Consider the following 18535-nt stretch of genomic DNA (forward strand, 5'->3'; position numbering starts at 1 on the left):
GTTGCTGCTTCACCCCTCCACAGTTCTAAGCAGATGAGGTCCTGGGTCCAAGTGCCATTTGTACTTGTTCCCAGGGTCCTTGTGGGTTTTCTTTAGCTACTCCAATCTCCTCCTTTGTTTCAAAGTCTTGCATGATAGACTGATTAGCAATTCAAAATGGACCCTGTGCAAGGACCTGTGTGTGTGTGTGTGTGTGCCCTCATTCCTTCTTTACATGTTGTGTTGCTGAAATAGCGGTCCATAACCCACTACCGGAATAAGTGAGTCTGAATAATGAATACTTCAAATTTAATTTTCTCTAGACTTTGAAGAGAACTGCATTGAAAGAGTCTCAGGTTTTGATGACTAAATTCATTCTTTTTAATGGACCCCGTCACACACACATGAGAGTGATGAGTGTTTTGCAGGGTGTCAAAGGAAGCTACAGGGGACTGAGAAAGAGAAGCTCCACAATCTCAGTAACACGCTCGCTATTCACAGAAGAGTGCGCAGTCGGCTATGATGATGTTATCTGCAGATGACTGTTGGCCCCAAAAGTCATGGCTGACCTGAACAGGGTTGTCACTTGACAGATTACCCCTGAGGATAAACGATCGGTGAAAGAAGAGCAGCAAGATACTGTCTTCACTTACTTTGTTATTTTGGTGAAAAACAGAGGCTTTTGGCAGTTAAACAGGATTACTGGTATGGTACTTTTTTTTCATAGCTTTTATTATTTGGATCTTGCTTAGGAATGATTTTAATTTGTTTTAACTTTTCCGTTTATTACTTATGTCACACAAATTACAGGCCATGTGACTGGGGTCATTGTGTCTGTGGCGTCACTGTAACTTCCGGTATAACTACGGCCACTGGGTGAGTTGAGATTAACCTTCAATTGCATAAAAATCACAAATGTTTAGCGCTAATTAGTTTCAACTCTAAGTAGGCCCAATTTTATGCTTGTTTTACATTTAATGTATTTTTATTTTTCTCCCCTTGTGCCCTTTGGATGCTTGTGGTATTTTTGATCTCCTGGTTTGCATCTCCTTTGCCTTTCACTGACTAAGATTCCAGCTCATGTTAATGTATAAGTTTAGCATTTTTCAAGTCAAAGTTATTTCTTCACAAACATGGCATTTATACATTTTCTATATGAAACTGTGCGTTTAAAGTTAAGGGCTTTCATTAAATTTTAAGAAATATCTTGCCCGCTCTGGCTCTTTGCAATCGGAGGAAAAGCTTAAAAACTTGCTGCATTATCGTAGTATTTCCCTCTACTTACCTTTTACCAGTTTCCCTCAAGGGTAAGTGTATTCGTCAAGTTCGTTATCGGGTTGGTCTACTGTTGCACTTTAAGATGAACACACACACACATAGCTATACGCACACACACAGACCCTAACCACAACCGTGCCCCATGAATGACACACACACGCTGATTAAACTTTAGCACTTTAAACCACACAAGTGCTTTAGGAATAACACAGCCTGTCACTCAGCACTTCAAGAGACTTACTTATTATCGGCACAAACAACATACGATGTTTTAATGATATCTCAGACCTAAATATTACTTTTGGTCTACAAGAATACATTTAAACATACAAAGGCTCAGCACTCTTGACTATAGGCCATTTATCAGCCAAGAATACCTTACTTTACGTACTGCTCCCTACTATGGAGTGGAGCTCTCACTCTCAGCCTAATAAACCTCGCAGCACAAAGGTAATGGCAAATCTCCAGCTGCACCAGGTGCTCTAACTTATTACTTCAATCACTCTATAGACATTAAGACAAAGCATAGAAAGTTAAAAGCAGCATGGTATTTATTACAAGAATAATAATAATGCCACTGGACCAAAGAATAATAGAAAATAAGTACTGATAGGAAAGTCTGAATATATATAGTCTTTAGAAAAAGCTTACGAAATAGTTACTGATGACAAGGATGAATGTTGCAGGGCACCGTTTGATTTAGCAATCGATATTCATGAAAATGCTGTTAACTGATGATCGGATGAAAACTGGTCACACGTGTCTTTGTCTTCTTCTCTGATGTCCCTTTTCCATCATCGCTGTTTCTCTTCTTCTTCTGACGTTGCTTTCAAAATGAGGCATATTTATTATAAAGTTTCATGGCATTGTTTCACAACACATGATAGTTGCTTGCACCTGATTGGTTGGCTGTCAATATGATGGATGAATTTTGCTCAAACTCTCTAATCTATCTTTTCCCAGGCTGTAAACCAAACTGTTGTCCCAGATGTCTATCCATAAAGTAATCAATATCCTGAGGCATCGGCTCAGTCTTCCTTTCCCAGGCTGTAAAACCATTGTAGCACTATGCTGTGAACAACTGTTATAAAAGAGAGGTGTAAGGGAAGAGGATATGCCTTTTTTATTATAATGCCTCCTACATCTGAATTCATCTTGTTTGGACTGAGCAAAATATAATAATAAAAATATAGAGAATAATTTGCAGATGCGGGTTAGGTGCATTGGTGATTCTAAATTGTCCTTAGTGTGTGCTTGGTGTGTGTGTGCCCTGTGGTGGGCTGGCGCCCTGCCCGGGGTTTGTCTCCTGCCTTGCGCCCTGTGTTGGCTGGGATTGGCTCCAGCAGACCCCCGTGACCCTGTAGTTAGGATATAGTGGGTTGGATAATGGATGGATGGATTTTATACACCATAACACTTGCTAAATATGTCCATTTTTCAAGTCAGGACAGCTGTCAAATATCGCTCCACACCTTCCATGTTTTATTATGACAATAAAAGGGATCTGGAAATACTCATTTTATCAGATATTCCTGGTACTGTTTTTCTTGTAGTAAGGATACTTTTTCTACTCATTTGTTTGAATCCTCATATAATTATGGAAATAAGTTAAAAGAAAACTAACCACGTGGCATGAAACGTTTACTGTGATTTGGTCTGTCGGATGGAAACCACCCACTGAGGGAGTTAAACGTTGTTGGGGAGGAAGATGAAGTGCTATGGATGGGAGGTCTTCTATTTGAATTGAATAAATTGCATAATATTGGTGTTTGTTTCTTCAAAAATGACATGAATAAGCTATTTTAAAATGTGTGTGTAATCGCAAAATGCTGATCAATACGTGACAAATGTCTTGGCTTGAAAAACTGACGTATATTTCAAGTTTTTAAGCTTTTCCCCATTGACTGCAATGACATTGACTGCGTCAGTGCGGGTAGGATACTTTTTTAAATTTATAGAGAGGGATTAAATTTAGAACACAATTTCACATGGAAAGTACGCATATAGCATGTTTGTGAAGAAATAATTTCAAATTGAAAATACTATTATCCTTTACTGTCTCCTAGTCAGTCTTATTACAGTTCGCCTTGGGAGAAGTTGCAGTGTCTCATATTTTCTTATAATAATCATAAGCAGTGTGGCTAAGACTAGTCAGGACTATATTATTTAAATTAATTTCATGTTAAAGCAGTTAAACTAAAAATAATGGAATGACTAACATGTTATTTTACACAGTAGTGCCTGCTGATAGCTCCGTCTTCAACATATGAATTATAAAATTGTAAATAATTTGTTTTAAAAGGAAAAAGGAAAAGAAAAAGTGAATTGAAGGTGGAACAGGAAAGCAACCTTTTGGTCTCTTTTCACACCTGCAATTGGTGTCAAGGTGTCTAATGCAGCATTGAAAGTGGTGTTTATTATAAAAAATAAAATAAAAAAGAATAAACATGGAAATCACAAACATTTTTAAGAAAAAAACTGCAGCCTCTCTGATTTTCTTCCACTGTCCAAATCCCAAGTGTCACATCAAAGTACGCCCTTCTCAGTTCCCATCTTGTCTTGTTTCTCTCACAGCTTTGGCTTTGTTCTGTGAACTTTTCTCTCAAACTGTTCCATGGACTCAAAGTTCAGTTACTTATGAGGTGAGAAGAACAAGCAAGAAAATTCTTAAAAGTTGCATTACAAAGTTTTATTTAAACCACAAAGTATTATATGAGAGTGATGCCAGCTGCCAGATGCCAACACTGCACCACTCCAAGGTAATTGGGTGCTTCCAAATCTCAACACACCCTTCAATATCCAATGGCCTAATAATCCACTGGTCTAATAAAAGTGCTGGCTGTTTTGGTTTGTTAAGCCTTATTGATCCTGCACCCTCAGGGTGGGTTTGTACCACAGTGGACCCAGTGAGCGTTTTGAGGAGTTGCAGGTGTCAGGGTCTTAGCCCACTCTATGATTTTATGTACAGTCTTGCATGTCTATAAAATCAAAGCGAGGAGGGGCGTGGGGGTATGGCTTCCTAGTGGGTTTTTGCGCATAACCTGCATGTATAAAAACAAAAATTGAAGAACAGGGAGTCCCCCTTGGGGTTTTGCGTGTGGGGTGATATAGATCAGGGTCTATACTGTGGACTATATTGTAATGGACACAAAGATGAGAGACTTACCACTACAGATCACGTATATGATTGAGCTGGGTGCAATAGAAAAGCATCTGACTGCCTTTGCCCCAATTCCCAATGCCACTGAGTGGACCCTATAATACACTTGTACCACACCCTGAAATGGAAAAGGTGGTTGGGCCTGGAAACAAATGGGTGGGCAAACAATAAACCATTCCCATTTGAAATTTTGAGCTATTGATGTAGGGTCAGGGTTGGGGGTCCATATAGGGCCCCCTGTAGCTTTTCCTCAGAATGGTACAGCGCCTACTGTGTCAAGGGTAGGTCCCTGCCCTGTGCCAGCTCCTAAATACCCTTCCAAAAAATTAGATTAGGCAGATTTGAAATTTTTATATGGAATTGATTCTGAAAAGAGGTTCTTACAGCTCTTATCTAACACTTGTAACTAATCCCCGATGAGCTATTATCGTATAACATACCAGAAAGATCCATTTCATTTGTTAAGATTGTAAAATGTATTCATTGCAACTGAAAAAAACAACTGACAGATTCTAATCGATCCGCGGAGGGCCGAGGACTTTAACGTTCTTGTTGGTTTAAATAGCCTGTGAAGAATGGCTAACAATGAACAGATGCTAATAATACAAAGCCTTAACACGGGCCACCCATTCTCGAAAATGCAAAGGTGACGCTCAGCCCCAGTGCTACTTTGAAGTCGTAGCCTCTCGATTTGCGGGGTCCCCACCGTCGCTGGCGCCACAGAGAACGAGAGAACCTTCCAGTCCCTTTGCTAGTAGCTACCCCGGGTGATCTCTGGGCGGGGGGAGTCGTCGTTGTCGCGTGAGGCGGCGTGACGTTGCTGGGCTGTGATTCAGCCGCTCCGGCCCTCTTCTCGTCTCCAGGCGCGCATTCAGCGATGTGGCACGCTGTGGTGCTGCTGCAGCCGCCGCCGCAGTCGAGGAGCACAAAGGATTTCACCTCCGCTTCGCATCGGCTCTGGCCAGAACGCGCACGGACACCCGGAGCTTAAGTCGTACCTTGCGTTTGAACCCCACAAGAAGGAAAATGCACGAAGGTATTTTGTCTTTTACGTCAAGGTGACAAGGACAGGTTGCGCCGCCGCTACCTTGCTGCACCTGCACGCTGAGCGAGCAGCTCGTTTTATTGAGCGGAGGCGCAACATTTTTACAAGAGGGGAGAGGGGCAAACTGAGAAAGACTCCGTCTTTACGCGTGTATTTAATGATGGGAGCGTTTAGTCTTTTTCACTTGGAAGACCTGGCGCCTCTTTAATTTATTTCGTAGATGCCAGTCTAGGCGGCAGGCTCATTTATGTCCAGGCTCTACGATTAGGTGCAGGTTGATGAGAAGGTAGGCTCGATGGCGGAGTCGCGTCACTTTTCTGTGTTAACTGTATGCAGGGTGACATATTCTTTGTGAATGCAGATACATTTTTAACAATATTTTAGACTGCTGCCTAGAGCACCCTTGACACCTATTGCAGATTTCGCAGCGATGAGTGTGTTTCGTGTTAACCAGGCGGGAACCGACAGCCTGGTGGCGGTGCTGACCTGATATTTTTTGTTTTTAACCACAGGCTTTTGGATACAATGAATGAAGAGCCGCAGCTTAATCTAAGTTGGATATCTCAAGATGCGGGAGCATCGGAGAATGTGTCCAGGGCGGCGTCTTCCTTGATCCCTGTGGTCGACCCCGGGCCCGAATTGATGGTCAACCCCTGGGACATCGTCCTTTGCACCTCAGGGACGCTCATCTCCTGTGAAAATGCCATTGTGGTGTTGATCATTTTCCACAATCCCAGTTTGCGAGCCCCCATGTTCCTTCTGATCGGCAGCCTAGCACTGGCGGACCTGCTAGCGGGGCTGGGCCTGGTTATTAATTTTATTTTCGCCTATTTGTTACAGTCCGACTCGGCCAAACTGGTGACCGTGGGGCTGATTGTGGCTTCCTTTTCTGCGTCCATTTGTAGTTTGCTGGCCATCACAATTGACAGATACCTGTCTCTTTACTATGCTCTGACCTACAACTCTGAAAGGACCGTCACCTTCACTTATGTTATGCTGATCGTGTTGTGGGGGGCGTCAATCTGCCTGGGACTGCTGCCCGTGACGGGCTGGAACTGCCTGAAAGATGAGTCGACCTGTAGTATTATCAAGCCGCTCACCAAGAACAACGTAGCGGTGATGTCCGTCTCCTTCCTGCTCATGTTCGGCCTCATGCTGCAGCTTTATGTGCAAATCTGTAAAATCGTTATGCGGCACGCCCACCAGATTGCGCTGCAGCACCACTTTCTCGCCACCTCGCACTACGTGACCACCAGGAAGGGGGTATCTACCCTGGCCATCATCCTGGGGACCTTCGCAGCCTGCTGGATGCCTTTCACCCTGTACTCTCTTATTGCCGATTACACCTACCCCTCCATATACACTTATGCCACCCTGGTGCCTGCCACCTACAACTCCATCATCAACCCTGTGATTTACGCCTTTCGGAACCAAGAGATCCAGAAGTCCCTGTGGATGATCTGCTGCGGATGTGTGCCAGCAAGCGTCTCCCAGCGGGCAAAGTCGCCGAGCGATGTGTGAACCCGTCATCCAGAGCAGGCCACTGCCTTTCTATTTATTTATTTATTTATTTGATCTATTTATTTGTTACTTTACTTATTTATTTAACATTATTTATTCATGGCGGAGAATGAATGTTTATTTTTCTCAGGCAGTTTCACGTGAAGCGTTGACTGCATAACATGTGATGCCTTTTTAAAAATACAGGTTGCATACATTTTAAATACTATACACTAGAGTACTTGAGCACTCCAGGATATAGTAAATGCACACCTGATATTACCTGTGAAACGCTTATGATTTGCTTTTCTGTATTATACCTGTGGAGAAAGAAAATATGTTAAGTTTCAGGATGAATTCCACACAGGATGCAGGTTGATTTATTGAGAATAATCTAATTAGAATATACTAAATATAAAACAAGGTTGTCCATTATAAGAGGAAGCCTCTCCATAAACATATCTCTACAGAATATTTTAAAATTTTTCTGTTGATATTGTATAGTCTTAATATATTTGTGAGTGTGAGGAGTATATTTACAACTACACCTTGGGAAGAGAGCTGATATTGTATCATAATTTTTATGATGATGCTCTCTCTTTCTTTCTCTCTCTTTATTTATATATATATATATATATATACACACATAAATATATATGTATATATATATATATATATATATATATATATATATATATATATATATATATATATATATACACTTATATGCATACATACACATATATATATATAAATAAAACTCTTTTGGGGATACTATTATATTTATGTGTATATGTTCAGCCACTGTCTTTACAAATGAAGTTTTTTTTTAACATGAAAAATGTGAAGTCTAAAATTAGAGATTCTGATCAGGTGTGCATGTGTATTTATGTGTAAATTTAAATACTATATATATATATATATATATATATATATATATATATATATATATATATATATACATGCACACTCTGTTTTGTCACTCCTAAACATTTTTCCAAGCAACTGTATGTTAGTAGCTCTTGAAGTCATCTTTAGTATATTTATAAGTACCTAAAAGGCAAAAGAAAATGGTAAGAGTCCTTTGCTTAAACACCCTTTCATTTTCATTACCCATCCACCCATCCATTGTCGAACTTCCTTTACCCAGCTAAGGGGCACAGAGGCTAAAGCTTATCCTGGCAGCATGACACTACAGTAGAACCAACTCTGGGATGGGTGCTTTCCCATCACAGGGCACATTCATGCACACCCGCACCTACTCGCACAGAGCTAATGTAGAGTTGCTAGTAACCTGATATGTACTTCTGTGGGATGTGACAGAACCTCTGGAGAACCTGGAAAAAAAGCCCATGCAGACATGGGGAGAATGTGCAGACTCTACATTAACAGACTCTGGGACAATACGGCAGCAGGGTTAACCACCACACAACTGTCTATCTCTTAGATTGCTTACATTGTGCAGGGTGTTGGATCTGAAACCAGCAACAAAGATTTTTAATGAAAGAGCCCTGGATGGGACATTCAGTTTATTACAGGATTAAATACTGTATCAGGCATAGGTTTCTGAAAAATTGTAAATCCACTAAAACTGACGCACCATTTTAATAAAAATCATTTGAATAAAACCCATTAAACGTAGGATGTAGGGTTTGCACTAAAAATACTTTTTGACAAAATTAAGCACAGCAACAAATACATGTTTATACGTAATTATACAGTACCTATCTATATGTAACTATAAAATACAGCTTCAAAACATGTGCTAGCAAACTGCTTACTAAAACATCTAGATATATTTTCAAACATCCAAAGCGATACAAGATAGTAAACTATTGCCAAAACCACAAGATAGTATCCATTTTGAATGCTTACATGTATCCTTGCTGTCAGGACAGATTCCAGTCCCTGCATCCCCGAATTGGACCAAGTGGGTTCAGACAATGGCGATTTTTTAAAAAAATTTATTATAAAACTCACACATACAGTATATTGTAAGGGTACTCCCAGATATTGTATAAGCAGAAAAAGACATTGTCAGACCTTTAAGCACAAATAAAGTACAGGTCTAAAATATTAATAAGGTATTTAGTTGTGATTTCAGTATAATTCAGTCTAGCTGTCTGTTAGACAGTCTTAAAACATTAAATATGTATGCTTAGAGAATTAATTAAATACAGTTTATCACTGAGTACAAATTGCAAGTGCACTTCTGAGATTTGCATAGGTTGTGATTTACATTTACAGTTCAACAATAACTTTTTGTGAATAACTAATGTGATCAACACACCAGGTCAGAAAGAAATGATAGTGCCAGCGGCTTATGTCCAATTTAGAGGACTTGTTTTTGTCCAGTAATAATGAAAGTCCTGAAAGCTGCTGTAGATAGCTAACATGCAGTAAAAACTCATACATACTTGAGCCTCTGTCATGGACTTAATGGTAACGAGACACAGGCATTACATGAATCACGTAATGAATTCTTTATGAATATATGAAGTGAGTTGTTAAATGCAAGAGCCCCGATACTTCCAGCAAACAGAATAGGAGGGTTAACCTTTTTTAAAGAACGGAATAATTTCAATAAGTAAATCCACGGGTTATCCTTCCATCTCTGGCTCTTCCAGTGTTATAATGCCAAAACATAACAATACACTCTTCAGGCTTTTCTGCTGACTGTAAGTCAGTATTACATCCATACTAGGAAACAGTTAACATAAAAGTGATTATTATTATTTATGAGAGACAGACCTTTAATTGCAGATCTTTTTTCCTGAAGCAATCAGCACTGTAGATACTTGAAAAAAAATGTGGCACTGAAAATCTCACTTGAACAATTTTATATTCCAGTCTGTATGATTACAACGATACAATGGCTGTTATCTTAACCTTTTAATTAATCATTGTTTAATTTTTTTATTACGCCTTAGCATAAGAAACACTCATTTTATAATAGCTGTTATCATTACCTTTTAATTAACCGTTATTTCATTTTTTTTTTCTTAATCATCAGATCATCAGCATAGGAAAGGCAGCTCCTGTTCTTTTCTTTCTTCTCTCGGAAGTACTTGGCAGATTCTGTGTTTTTTCCCCAAAAGCTTGACAGTTGGCAATAATTCAGTCACTTTGTTCATCAACCGCTGTGTATAACAGTTGCAGCAATACCAGACAAGCAATAAGAAGTACTCAGAGAACAAAATGGCTTTTGCTTGAATCTCACCTCAGATCTGGCACCTTTTGATGGTACATATTTCCAGACTGCCAAATAATAATGGAAGAGCTGAAAATAATCAATTATGTTACTAAAAGAAAAAAACATAAAAGTTATACTGTCCTTCCCATAAATAATTTGTGCCTAGTTTACATATCAAAGGTGTGTTTTCTGGTATCATTGACCTCTTGACAAATAGAGGATGTGAAAATAAAGTGAATGTGATTGATTGCATGCATTTAGTGGCCCCTTCTACATTGTAGATAGTGATTATGGGGTGACAGTACATTATCATACACCTCTGGGATACACTACAAATCCGGCACCGTAAAATAGTTTTGACGATTTATTATAGTTTCTTGTACTTAAATGAGTAAATATCTGATAAGTATAATAATGATGTGCAGAGGCTTTACACATCCTGCTGTAGGAACAGTTCCTTCTTCCCAGTTCTGTGAATATACTTCATAGTGGATTATAACATTAGAAAAGTTAAAGGGTACTTAACCACACATGCTCAATGTATCTTGCATATTTGCTTTTCATATACTGTACATTTGTCTTTGTGTTGCTGTAATGGACTAACGCAAGTGTACAAGGCTGCTAGGTTATGCAGCAGCCCCCGTGGCCTTGAATTGAATTAGGACGGGTTGAGAATGTCATGTATATTATGCCTTTGTACTGTACCACGAAATTATAGACAAGAGATTCCGTGATTAGCCCTGTGATCGGTAACAGACTGTTTTATGCCACAAAAATGTAATTAAAGGAGTAAAGCAAAGTGTTGTGCGAGTGAACCTCTTAGGGCAGCTCTGCCCCGGTGGGCATGTTTAATAGGCTCTCCAACATTTTACTCCGTGCCTTATGTGTTGTCTAATCCTAAGAAATCCATTGTTTTTCATGATGCAAAGTTCAGTGTTACCAATATTCCAAATAATATTACAAGCCAAAAACAGAATAAGATGCATTCCATGATCATTTGTGTCAATTTTTAAACGTGGTAGTCATGCACCCATTATTGAAATAACCTTGCTTCGCTGTACATGAAAGTGACTTTGGTTGGAGACTGGCTAATGAGAAGTTATTTAACAAGGAATGATCAAGGCATCAGATATTAATGGATAAGTAATGCATAATTCATAGCTGCCACCTTCATTCATATTAATGTTTTTTTTTTCTTTTTGTTATTCATGTGGCCAGGAAGCAAAACCATGACGTGATAGGACAGCCATTACCTCTTGCTAATCCGTGACATCTTAATAATGCAGCTCCAGAATCATTCTGCCAGAGAGCGCTCTGCTCTGGCAAGGGAGAAGTCTCATTGCAAATGCATGAGAGTGAAGGAGACTTCAGCAGAGAAATGTGATCGATGGCAGTTGGCCTTCTCCCAGCTGTCCTGCAGGCAGACATACTGTAACATTTATGGAGCTCTCCCTCTGCTGAAAAGAATTGTGAAAATGAATCAGGATCATTCTGGAAAAGGCCATCTAAACAAAACTCTCTATTTTTTTGTTTGTATAATTTGCATTTCAACATAAAGAATAACATGTACTAAATATTTTCAAATTCTCTTCAAATGTAGCAGTGCACAAAAGAATACTCGAAATGTCTAATAAAAAGAAATAAGATATAATATAATAGCAGTAGTACTGTACACACTTATTAAGGAAAAAGTCCTCCAGGCTGCAGCAAATGACACTTAAGACATGGCCTTATTGCTTAATTTGTCCATGAGGTTGTATTGCCATCACAAGGATGGCTTGTTACTGTCTTCATTCCTGGCTGACTTGCGTGTTAATGATTTGCACACATGTCTATGTTTCTGTGCAAAGGCTGATAAATAAACTGGCAGCTGAATTTCCGCAATAAAGTACCGTGTGCGAGGGAGGGAGGGTTTACAAGACAGTGTGCTTCCTTTTATTATGTCAAGAGAAAATGGTGATGCAGTGACAAAAATGGTTATCCGAAGCATCCCCATCAGTCTCTGGTGCTGTGTCAAGCTTTTGGGGAAACATAAGAAACAAAGAATGGACAATAACATGTCAAGTTCACATGTACATAGAAAAGTGAACATCCTCTGTGCTTGTCTGAGCAACATATCTCAGATATTCTTACAGTGGTTAAGGCACAGCACTTCAAAGCACAAGGTGGCTGCTTCAGTTTCTGCCTGTGTCAATAAAACCAATCACTTAGGTGACATCTGCAAAAATTGTAAAAAAAACGGCTGTACACATGGATCTCAACCTTTTAGGTTGCTTTGGATAAAGACATTAGCCAAATACAAGAATAACTGAGTTTGGATTTCCACCATAGGGAGTATTGTTGACAGATGTAATTTATTCTTATCTTTTAAGTTGCTTTGGATAAACGTGAAAGGTAATTATAATAACAATAATAATAATTGGTGTGCATACAGATTGTTAGCTTTCTTTTGCTGTTGTTCTTAAAACAAAGCATCAGGTAAGAAAGGCCCTTAACCTGAATATTACTCCAGGGGTGCTGCACAATGGCTGACCCTGCGCTCTGACCTCTAGAGATCATGCAAAAAAGACAATTTCCCCTCAGGGATTAACACTGTATACCAAATACAAAAAAATACTGTCTTTAAAATCATCAACTAACAATAAAGTCACAATGTTTCTTTTTCCTGGTTTAGAATTTTCAAGTTCATTTAAAATAGCAATGGAGGACTCGATTGTGTACACATACAGTATGCAGGCCGTACCGTGAGCCCTACAATAAAGCAGCGTAGGCCACACGGCAGCTACCAATGTTTGTGTACAGTGTGGCAGCCGCTAGTCAAGTGGTTAAGGAGCTGGTCCCACAGTTCAGACCCACCTCGGTTCAGACCTACCGTGCCGTATACACGCCACGTTCATGGAGTTCATCATAAACAGTGCTACATGGTGTGCTAAAATGATTGCTGCTCAGCTTGCGAGTTTCCCATTCAAAAAATGTAATTCAGGTTTTTATTGGGCTTTAAGGACTACCATGTAATAAAGTGAATGGTGTTACTTGCATCAAACAGTGCATTTTATTTATTTTATTTTTTTTGTCCAATTCCAGCTTGACCTGCACAGTGTAACCTCAGCAGACCCTTAAATTCAGTAATGCTTGTATAGGCTGTGGGGTGGTTCCATCACTTAAGACTTGGCACAGCCCGGAATATAAAGATTTTAGTCTGACATAGTGGCACTTCTGAAAGTCTTTTTCACTTTGTTTTTGTTTTTTTTTTTTGATATATACTTTATTAATCCTCGAGGGGAAATTGTCTTTTCATGTGACTTTTGGGGTTCAGAGTGCAGGGTTAGGCCCTAGAGCAATTTTCAGGTTAAGGGCTTTGCTCAAGGGCCCAACGGATTAGGATCTCTTCTGGTGGTAACACAATTTGAACCAAGTTGACAGACAAAAGAAGAAAAATAAACAGAGATAATGTTTTTCATTTTTGTTTAAATTATCTTAACAGCAATGTGACTGGTCACTGTAGGGTTCAGGTGCTTTTTCAAAATAGCTTTGACATCTACGATGATTACTTTGGTTAAACAATGGGATTGTTAACCCTGGGAGGCTCAGTTCTGCAGGTACAGAAAACAGAACTTAACCCACCTAACACCCAGTGGTGTATACATTAGTGAAGAGCAAACCAAGAGATATTTAATCATATAAAGTAGCAGCTCTGAAACTTTCAAAAGTCATCCTAAGTCATTGTAGGCTTGGCTCATATGGGGACTAAGAGATGCGAGCTCTGAGAAAACACTGAAGAAGCTGAAACTTTTCAGTTGAAGTAAATGGAGATTAAGTGGTGTCATGATCAACATGTTTACAATTATGAAGAAATTAGTACTGCTGCTTCTTCAAAAACTTAAAAATAAATTCTTCAACAAGAACATGTAGACATTGTTGAAAGCTTGCGAAGGGCAAATTTCGCACAAATGTTAGAAAGTAGTGTGGTGGACCACAGAACTTCAGGAGCTTTCAAATCTAGGAGAACAGGATAGGCAAGCTTGTTGGGCCTGTTCTTGTCAAAATTGTTTTAATTCTGTATAAAGACAACAGGTAAAGAAGTCACATTATATCTGAAAACTGAAACAAGTAACAGTTGAAAAAATGAATTCTTCTGCATAAATGGATCGTAAGGTACAGGAGCCTGACTGTGACTGTTGGACCTAAAGACCACAGCAGGAAACTCAAGTATTTACCCCCTTGCTTATTTTTAGTGGCCTATCATTACATCCTTGTGTCAGACAGGAGATGCAGCACACGCAGAAAAAGCTTAGAGTCGATGTGGAGGACATAAATGCAATTTCTAAAAAAGATTCATTATTAACAGTAAAAAAAGCCAATGCTGTTTTTTAAAGATTAAGAATGTCCCAAAACTTGCCATTTTTCAGAAGACATATGTTGTTTGTATGTTGAGGAAGAGTCCAGGAATATTTGTACCTATATATTGATACATGCAGTCAGTCCATCATCACCAAATTCTCAAACCTTCTCAATCCAAATCAGGATCAAAATTGAATTACAGCTCCTAAAAGATGACTTGTTTCCAGAGTTTACACCTTTGTAGTGTTTTTAAACCTTTAAAGTGGTTGATTCCCAGAAATATTGTCAGGTAGGGGCTGGCTGAACCTACCCAAAGGTCCATAGAAGCAGCCATAAGGTTAGCCTTAAGGATTCCATATGAATGAATGTAGACCGGGTGATACAGAGTCAGGTGATGGCCTGGGAGCATTCAGGGGTCCAGCTAGTGGGAAATGTCAGGCTGACAAGGTTTGAAGGTCAACTGCAATGAACTGTAGCTGCATATCGGCAGTATTACAAACCCGTTAAATAGTCAAAGTGTAAAAATGTTTTCAGATTGAATGTTAATCCAAAAAGCTTGATACATGATAACAATAACACCTACAGTTTCTCAATATGTAATGTGCCCCAAAAGTCATGACACATAGGGTTAATATTTCTGCTTGTTGTGCCTCAAATACAAGGCTTTATTCTTTACATTCCACTCTACTGGACATTTAGAGTTTGTATCAATATCTTTATTGTAACTTTTAATATACACTTTAATTATGTTAAAATATTCTTAAATCCTTAACATTGCAGTTATTATCAATTTAATGCCTATTAGTGACCTCTATGTGCTTGAACTTTCAGGTAGTATTATATATTGAAATGAATTGCACGGTCTAGTCACATGTTTTCTCATATTTGGGTAATATTAAAAGTGCATGTTTTTAACTGCCTTAACTGAATGACGGAGATGAGTGGCTACTTCAGAAAGATGGGCATTTGTTTTGCCTTTGTGCACCATCTGCTGGACAACTGTTGTATTACATGTATAATAACCTGTCTGCCTCAGTCTGCTATGCACTCTGGGAAATATTTCAAGTTTGTCTCCCAATCTCTGGTCCCTTTTTCGGGGTGCAAGGTATGGGTGAAGGTATCATGCCAAGATTAAAGATGTTTCATAAAGTCAAGCAGAAATGAAGCAATGCTGGTAAATGATGAAATATCCAATGCATCACTAACAATATTGCCTTATAGTTAAAATGAGTTCTTGTCCTGTAAATATTTTATAATTGGCTGATGTGTGAAATTATCTACCAGCTTTATCAGCTGGTTCATTTTAGATTTCATATTCATGCAAATGGAAGTGTTAATGGATTGAAATTCTTTATTTTCCATACAATAATGTTTGTATTTGTGGAAGGATAGATGCTGAAATAAACAGCGCGAGATAATGTAGATGTAGCAAAGCCAAGCACTGTTCTTAGGTGTGGAAAGCTAAAGCCTAAACATGGTGAGTGAGTCTCCTTATCTCTTTCTGTCGCTTTCTTCCTCAATATATGCTGGGGTCGCGCTTTAGAAAGTGGGTGTTAAAGACCCCAAATTGATTACCCAGTCTGCTTACCAAGCAAAAGGTGCATAACACCACCCGTGTCTCATCATAATGTTTCTAGTACTTGTCATCTAATTCTGCAGAGCAAGCGTATTAAATGTATATTTTGTATACAAAATTGCTACATTTAAATAATACTGTAATACTACCAAAAAGATGTAGGACTATAAATAATAATATCAACCAAGAAACAATTCAATGTTTCAAAGGGTTACGTACTTCCAGCAATGTTATGGAACATTTTGTGTGAGTAGTAAACTGTGAAATGCACTTTATTTTAAACAAAATGGCACAACTGGTTGTGTATCTGCAAAATCCAAGTAATATCAATCTGCACTGAGATGGTAGGTTTATTACATTGTGTTTAATAGTGGTGTATATTTTTTCATTGTAACTTTTATTTATTTATTTATTGGGGTTAGTACACTTACTCAAAAAATATGGATAATTTTCTATTACATGTAATGTGTATTATAAATAAATTCAATTTTATAGCAAGCAGAAGTGTTTCATTATTGTTTGTTTTGTCATTGGTTTTAAATGGAAGTTAAAAAAAAAAATAATAATAATAAAGTCTAAACACCCATTTAATAAATCCGCTTGGTCCTATTGTAGGGCCATGGGGGCTGGAGACAATCACGACTGGACATAAAGGAACAACTAGTGGATGGGGTCATAGGGCACATCAGGACAACTTAAAATGGCTGGTCGGAGTTTGAGACATGCAGAACTTTAGGATGTCTTGGAAAACCACATGCCGATACACCAAGAGAGTGCAGTCTCAAAATGGACAGAGGCCAAACCCAGCGTCCTAGAGCTATGAGGCAGGATGGTCACCACTGCCCCACTGTGCTGCCTACTGACTGTCAACACAAATGGCTCGCACACAAATACCAATTCCTCTCTGCAGCCCCACAGTTCGACTAGTAGGGCTTGTGAGTGTCCTTATATCCAGTAATTATTTGATAAGGTGCCACATGAGAGGTTGGGCATCAAATTAAAAGAAGTGGGAGTTCAGGGTGATGTTTTTAGATGGGTGCAGAATTGGCTCAGACACAGGAAGCAGAAGATGATGGTGCAAGGAACCTCATCAGAATTGGCTGATGTTAAGAGTGGTGTTCCACAGGGGTCAGTGCTAGGGCTGCTGCTATTTTTAATATATATAAATGATTTAAATAGGAATATACTGTAAGTATAAGTTAAGTTTGCAGATGATACCAAGATAGGTGGATTAGCAGATAATTTGGAATCTGTTATATTATTATAGAAGGACTTGGACAGCATACAGGCTTGGGCAGATTTGTGGCAGATGAAATTTAATGTCAGTAAATGTAAAGTATTACACATAGGAAGTAAAAATGTGATGTTTGAATACACAATGGGCGGTCGGAAAATCGAGAGTACACCTTATGAGAAGAATTTAGGAGTCACAGTGGACTCTAAGCTATCGACTTCCAGACAGTGTTCAGAAGCCATTAAGAAGGCTAAGAGAATGTCAGGTTATATAGCACCTTGATGTGTGGAGTACAAGTCCAAGGAGGTTCTGCTCAGGCTTTATAACGCACTGGTGAGGCCTCATCTGGAGTACTGTGTGCAGTTTTGGTCTCCAGGCTACAAAAAGGACATAGCAGCACTAGAAAAGGTCCAGAGAAGAGTGACTACGCTGATTCCAGGGCTACAGGGGATGAATTAGGAAGAAAGATTAAAAGAACTGAGCCTATACAGTTTAAGCAAAAGAAGATTAAGAGGTGACATGACTGAAGTGTTTAAAATTATGAAGGGAATTAGTACAGTGGATCGAGACTGTTATTTTAAAATTAGTTCATCAAAAACACGGGGACACATTTGGAAACTTGTTAAGGGTACATTTCACACAAACATTAGGAAGTTTTTCTTTCCACAGAGAACCATATATACTTGGAATAAGCTACCAAGTAGTGTGGTAGACAGTAGGACTTTAGGGACTTTCAAAACTCGACTTGATGTTTTTTTGGAAGAAATAAGTGGATAGTACTGGCGAGCTTTGTTGGGCTGAATGGCCTGTTCTCGTCTAGAGTGTTCTAATGTTCTAATCCATCCATCCATCCTCTTCCTCTTATCCGCGGTCGGGTCGCGGGGGCAGCAGCTTGAGCAGAGATGCCCAGACTTCCCACTCCCCGGCCACTTCTTCTAGCTCTTCCGGGGGAATCCCAAGGCGTTCCCAGGCCAGCCGGGAGACATAGTCCCTCAAGCATGTCCTGGGTCTTCCCCGGGGCCTCCTCCCGGTTGGACGTGCCCGGAACACCTCACCAGGGAGACGTCCAGTAGGCATCCTGATCAGATGCCCGAGCCACCTCATCTGACTCCTCTCATTGCGGAGGAGCAGCGGCTCTACTCTGAGCCCCTCCCGGATGATTGAGCTTCTCACCCTATCTTTAAGAGAGAGCCCAGACACCCTGCGCAGAAAACTCATTTCAGCCGCTT

The 18535-nt window shown here is 39.4% G+C and overlaps 2 protein-coding genes across 2 annotated transcripts in view; one reads left to right on the plus strand and one right to left on the minus strand.

Annotated features, from left to right (window-relative positions):
* The window catches only part of cdk8 (cyclin-dependent kinase 8), a 1217851-nt gene that overhangs the window by 703708 nt on the left and 495608 nt on the right, over positions 1–18535 (minus strand). The window lies entirely within an intron of this gene.
* On the plus strand, positions 5205–7602 carry gpr12 (G protein-coupled receptor 12). Its single transcript, XM_028801255.2, has 2 exons — positions 5205–5453; positions 5975–7602. Exon 2 carries the CDS (start codon positions 5988–5990, stop codon positions 6981–6983), a length of 996 nt encoding a protein of 331 aa, XP_028657088.2. The 5' UTR covers positions 5205–5453; positions 5975–5987; the 3' UTR covers positions 6984–7602.

Source organism: Erpetoichthys calabaricus, chromosome 4 (assembly GCF_900747795.2).
Source record: "Erpetoichthys calabaricus chromosome 4, fErpCal1.3, whole genome shotgun sequence".
NCBI lineage: Eukaryota > Metazoa > Chordata > Cladistia > Polypteriformes > Polypteridae > Erpetoichthys > Erpetoichthys calabaricus.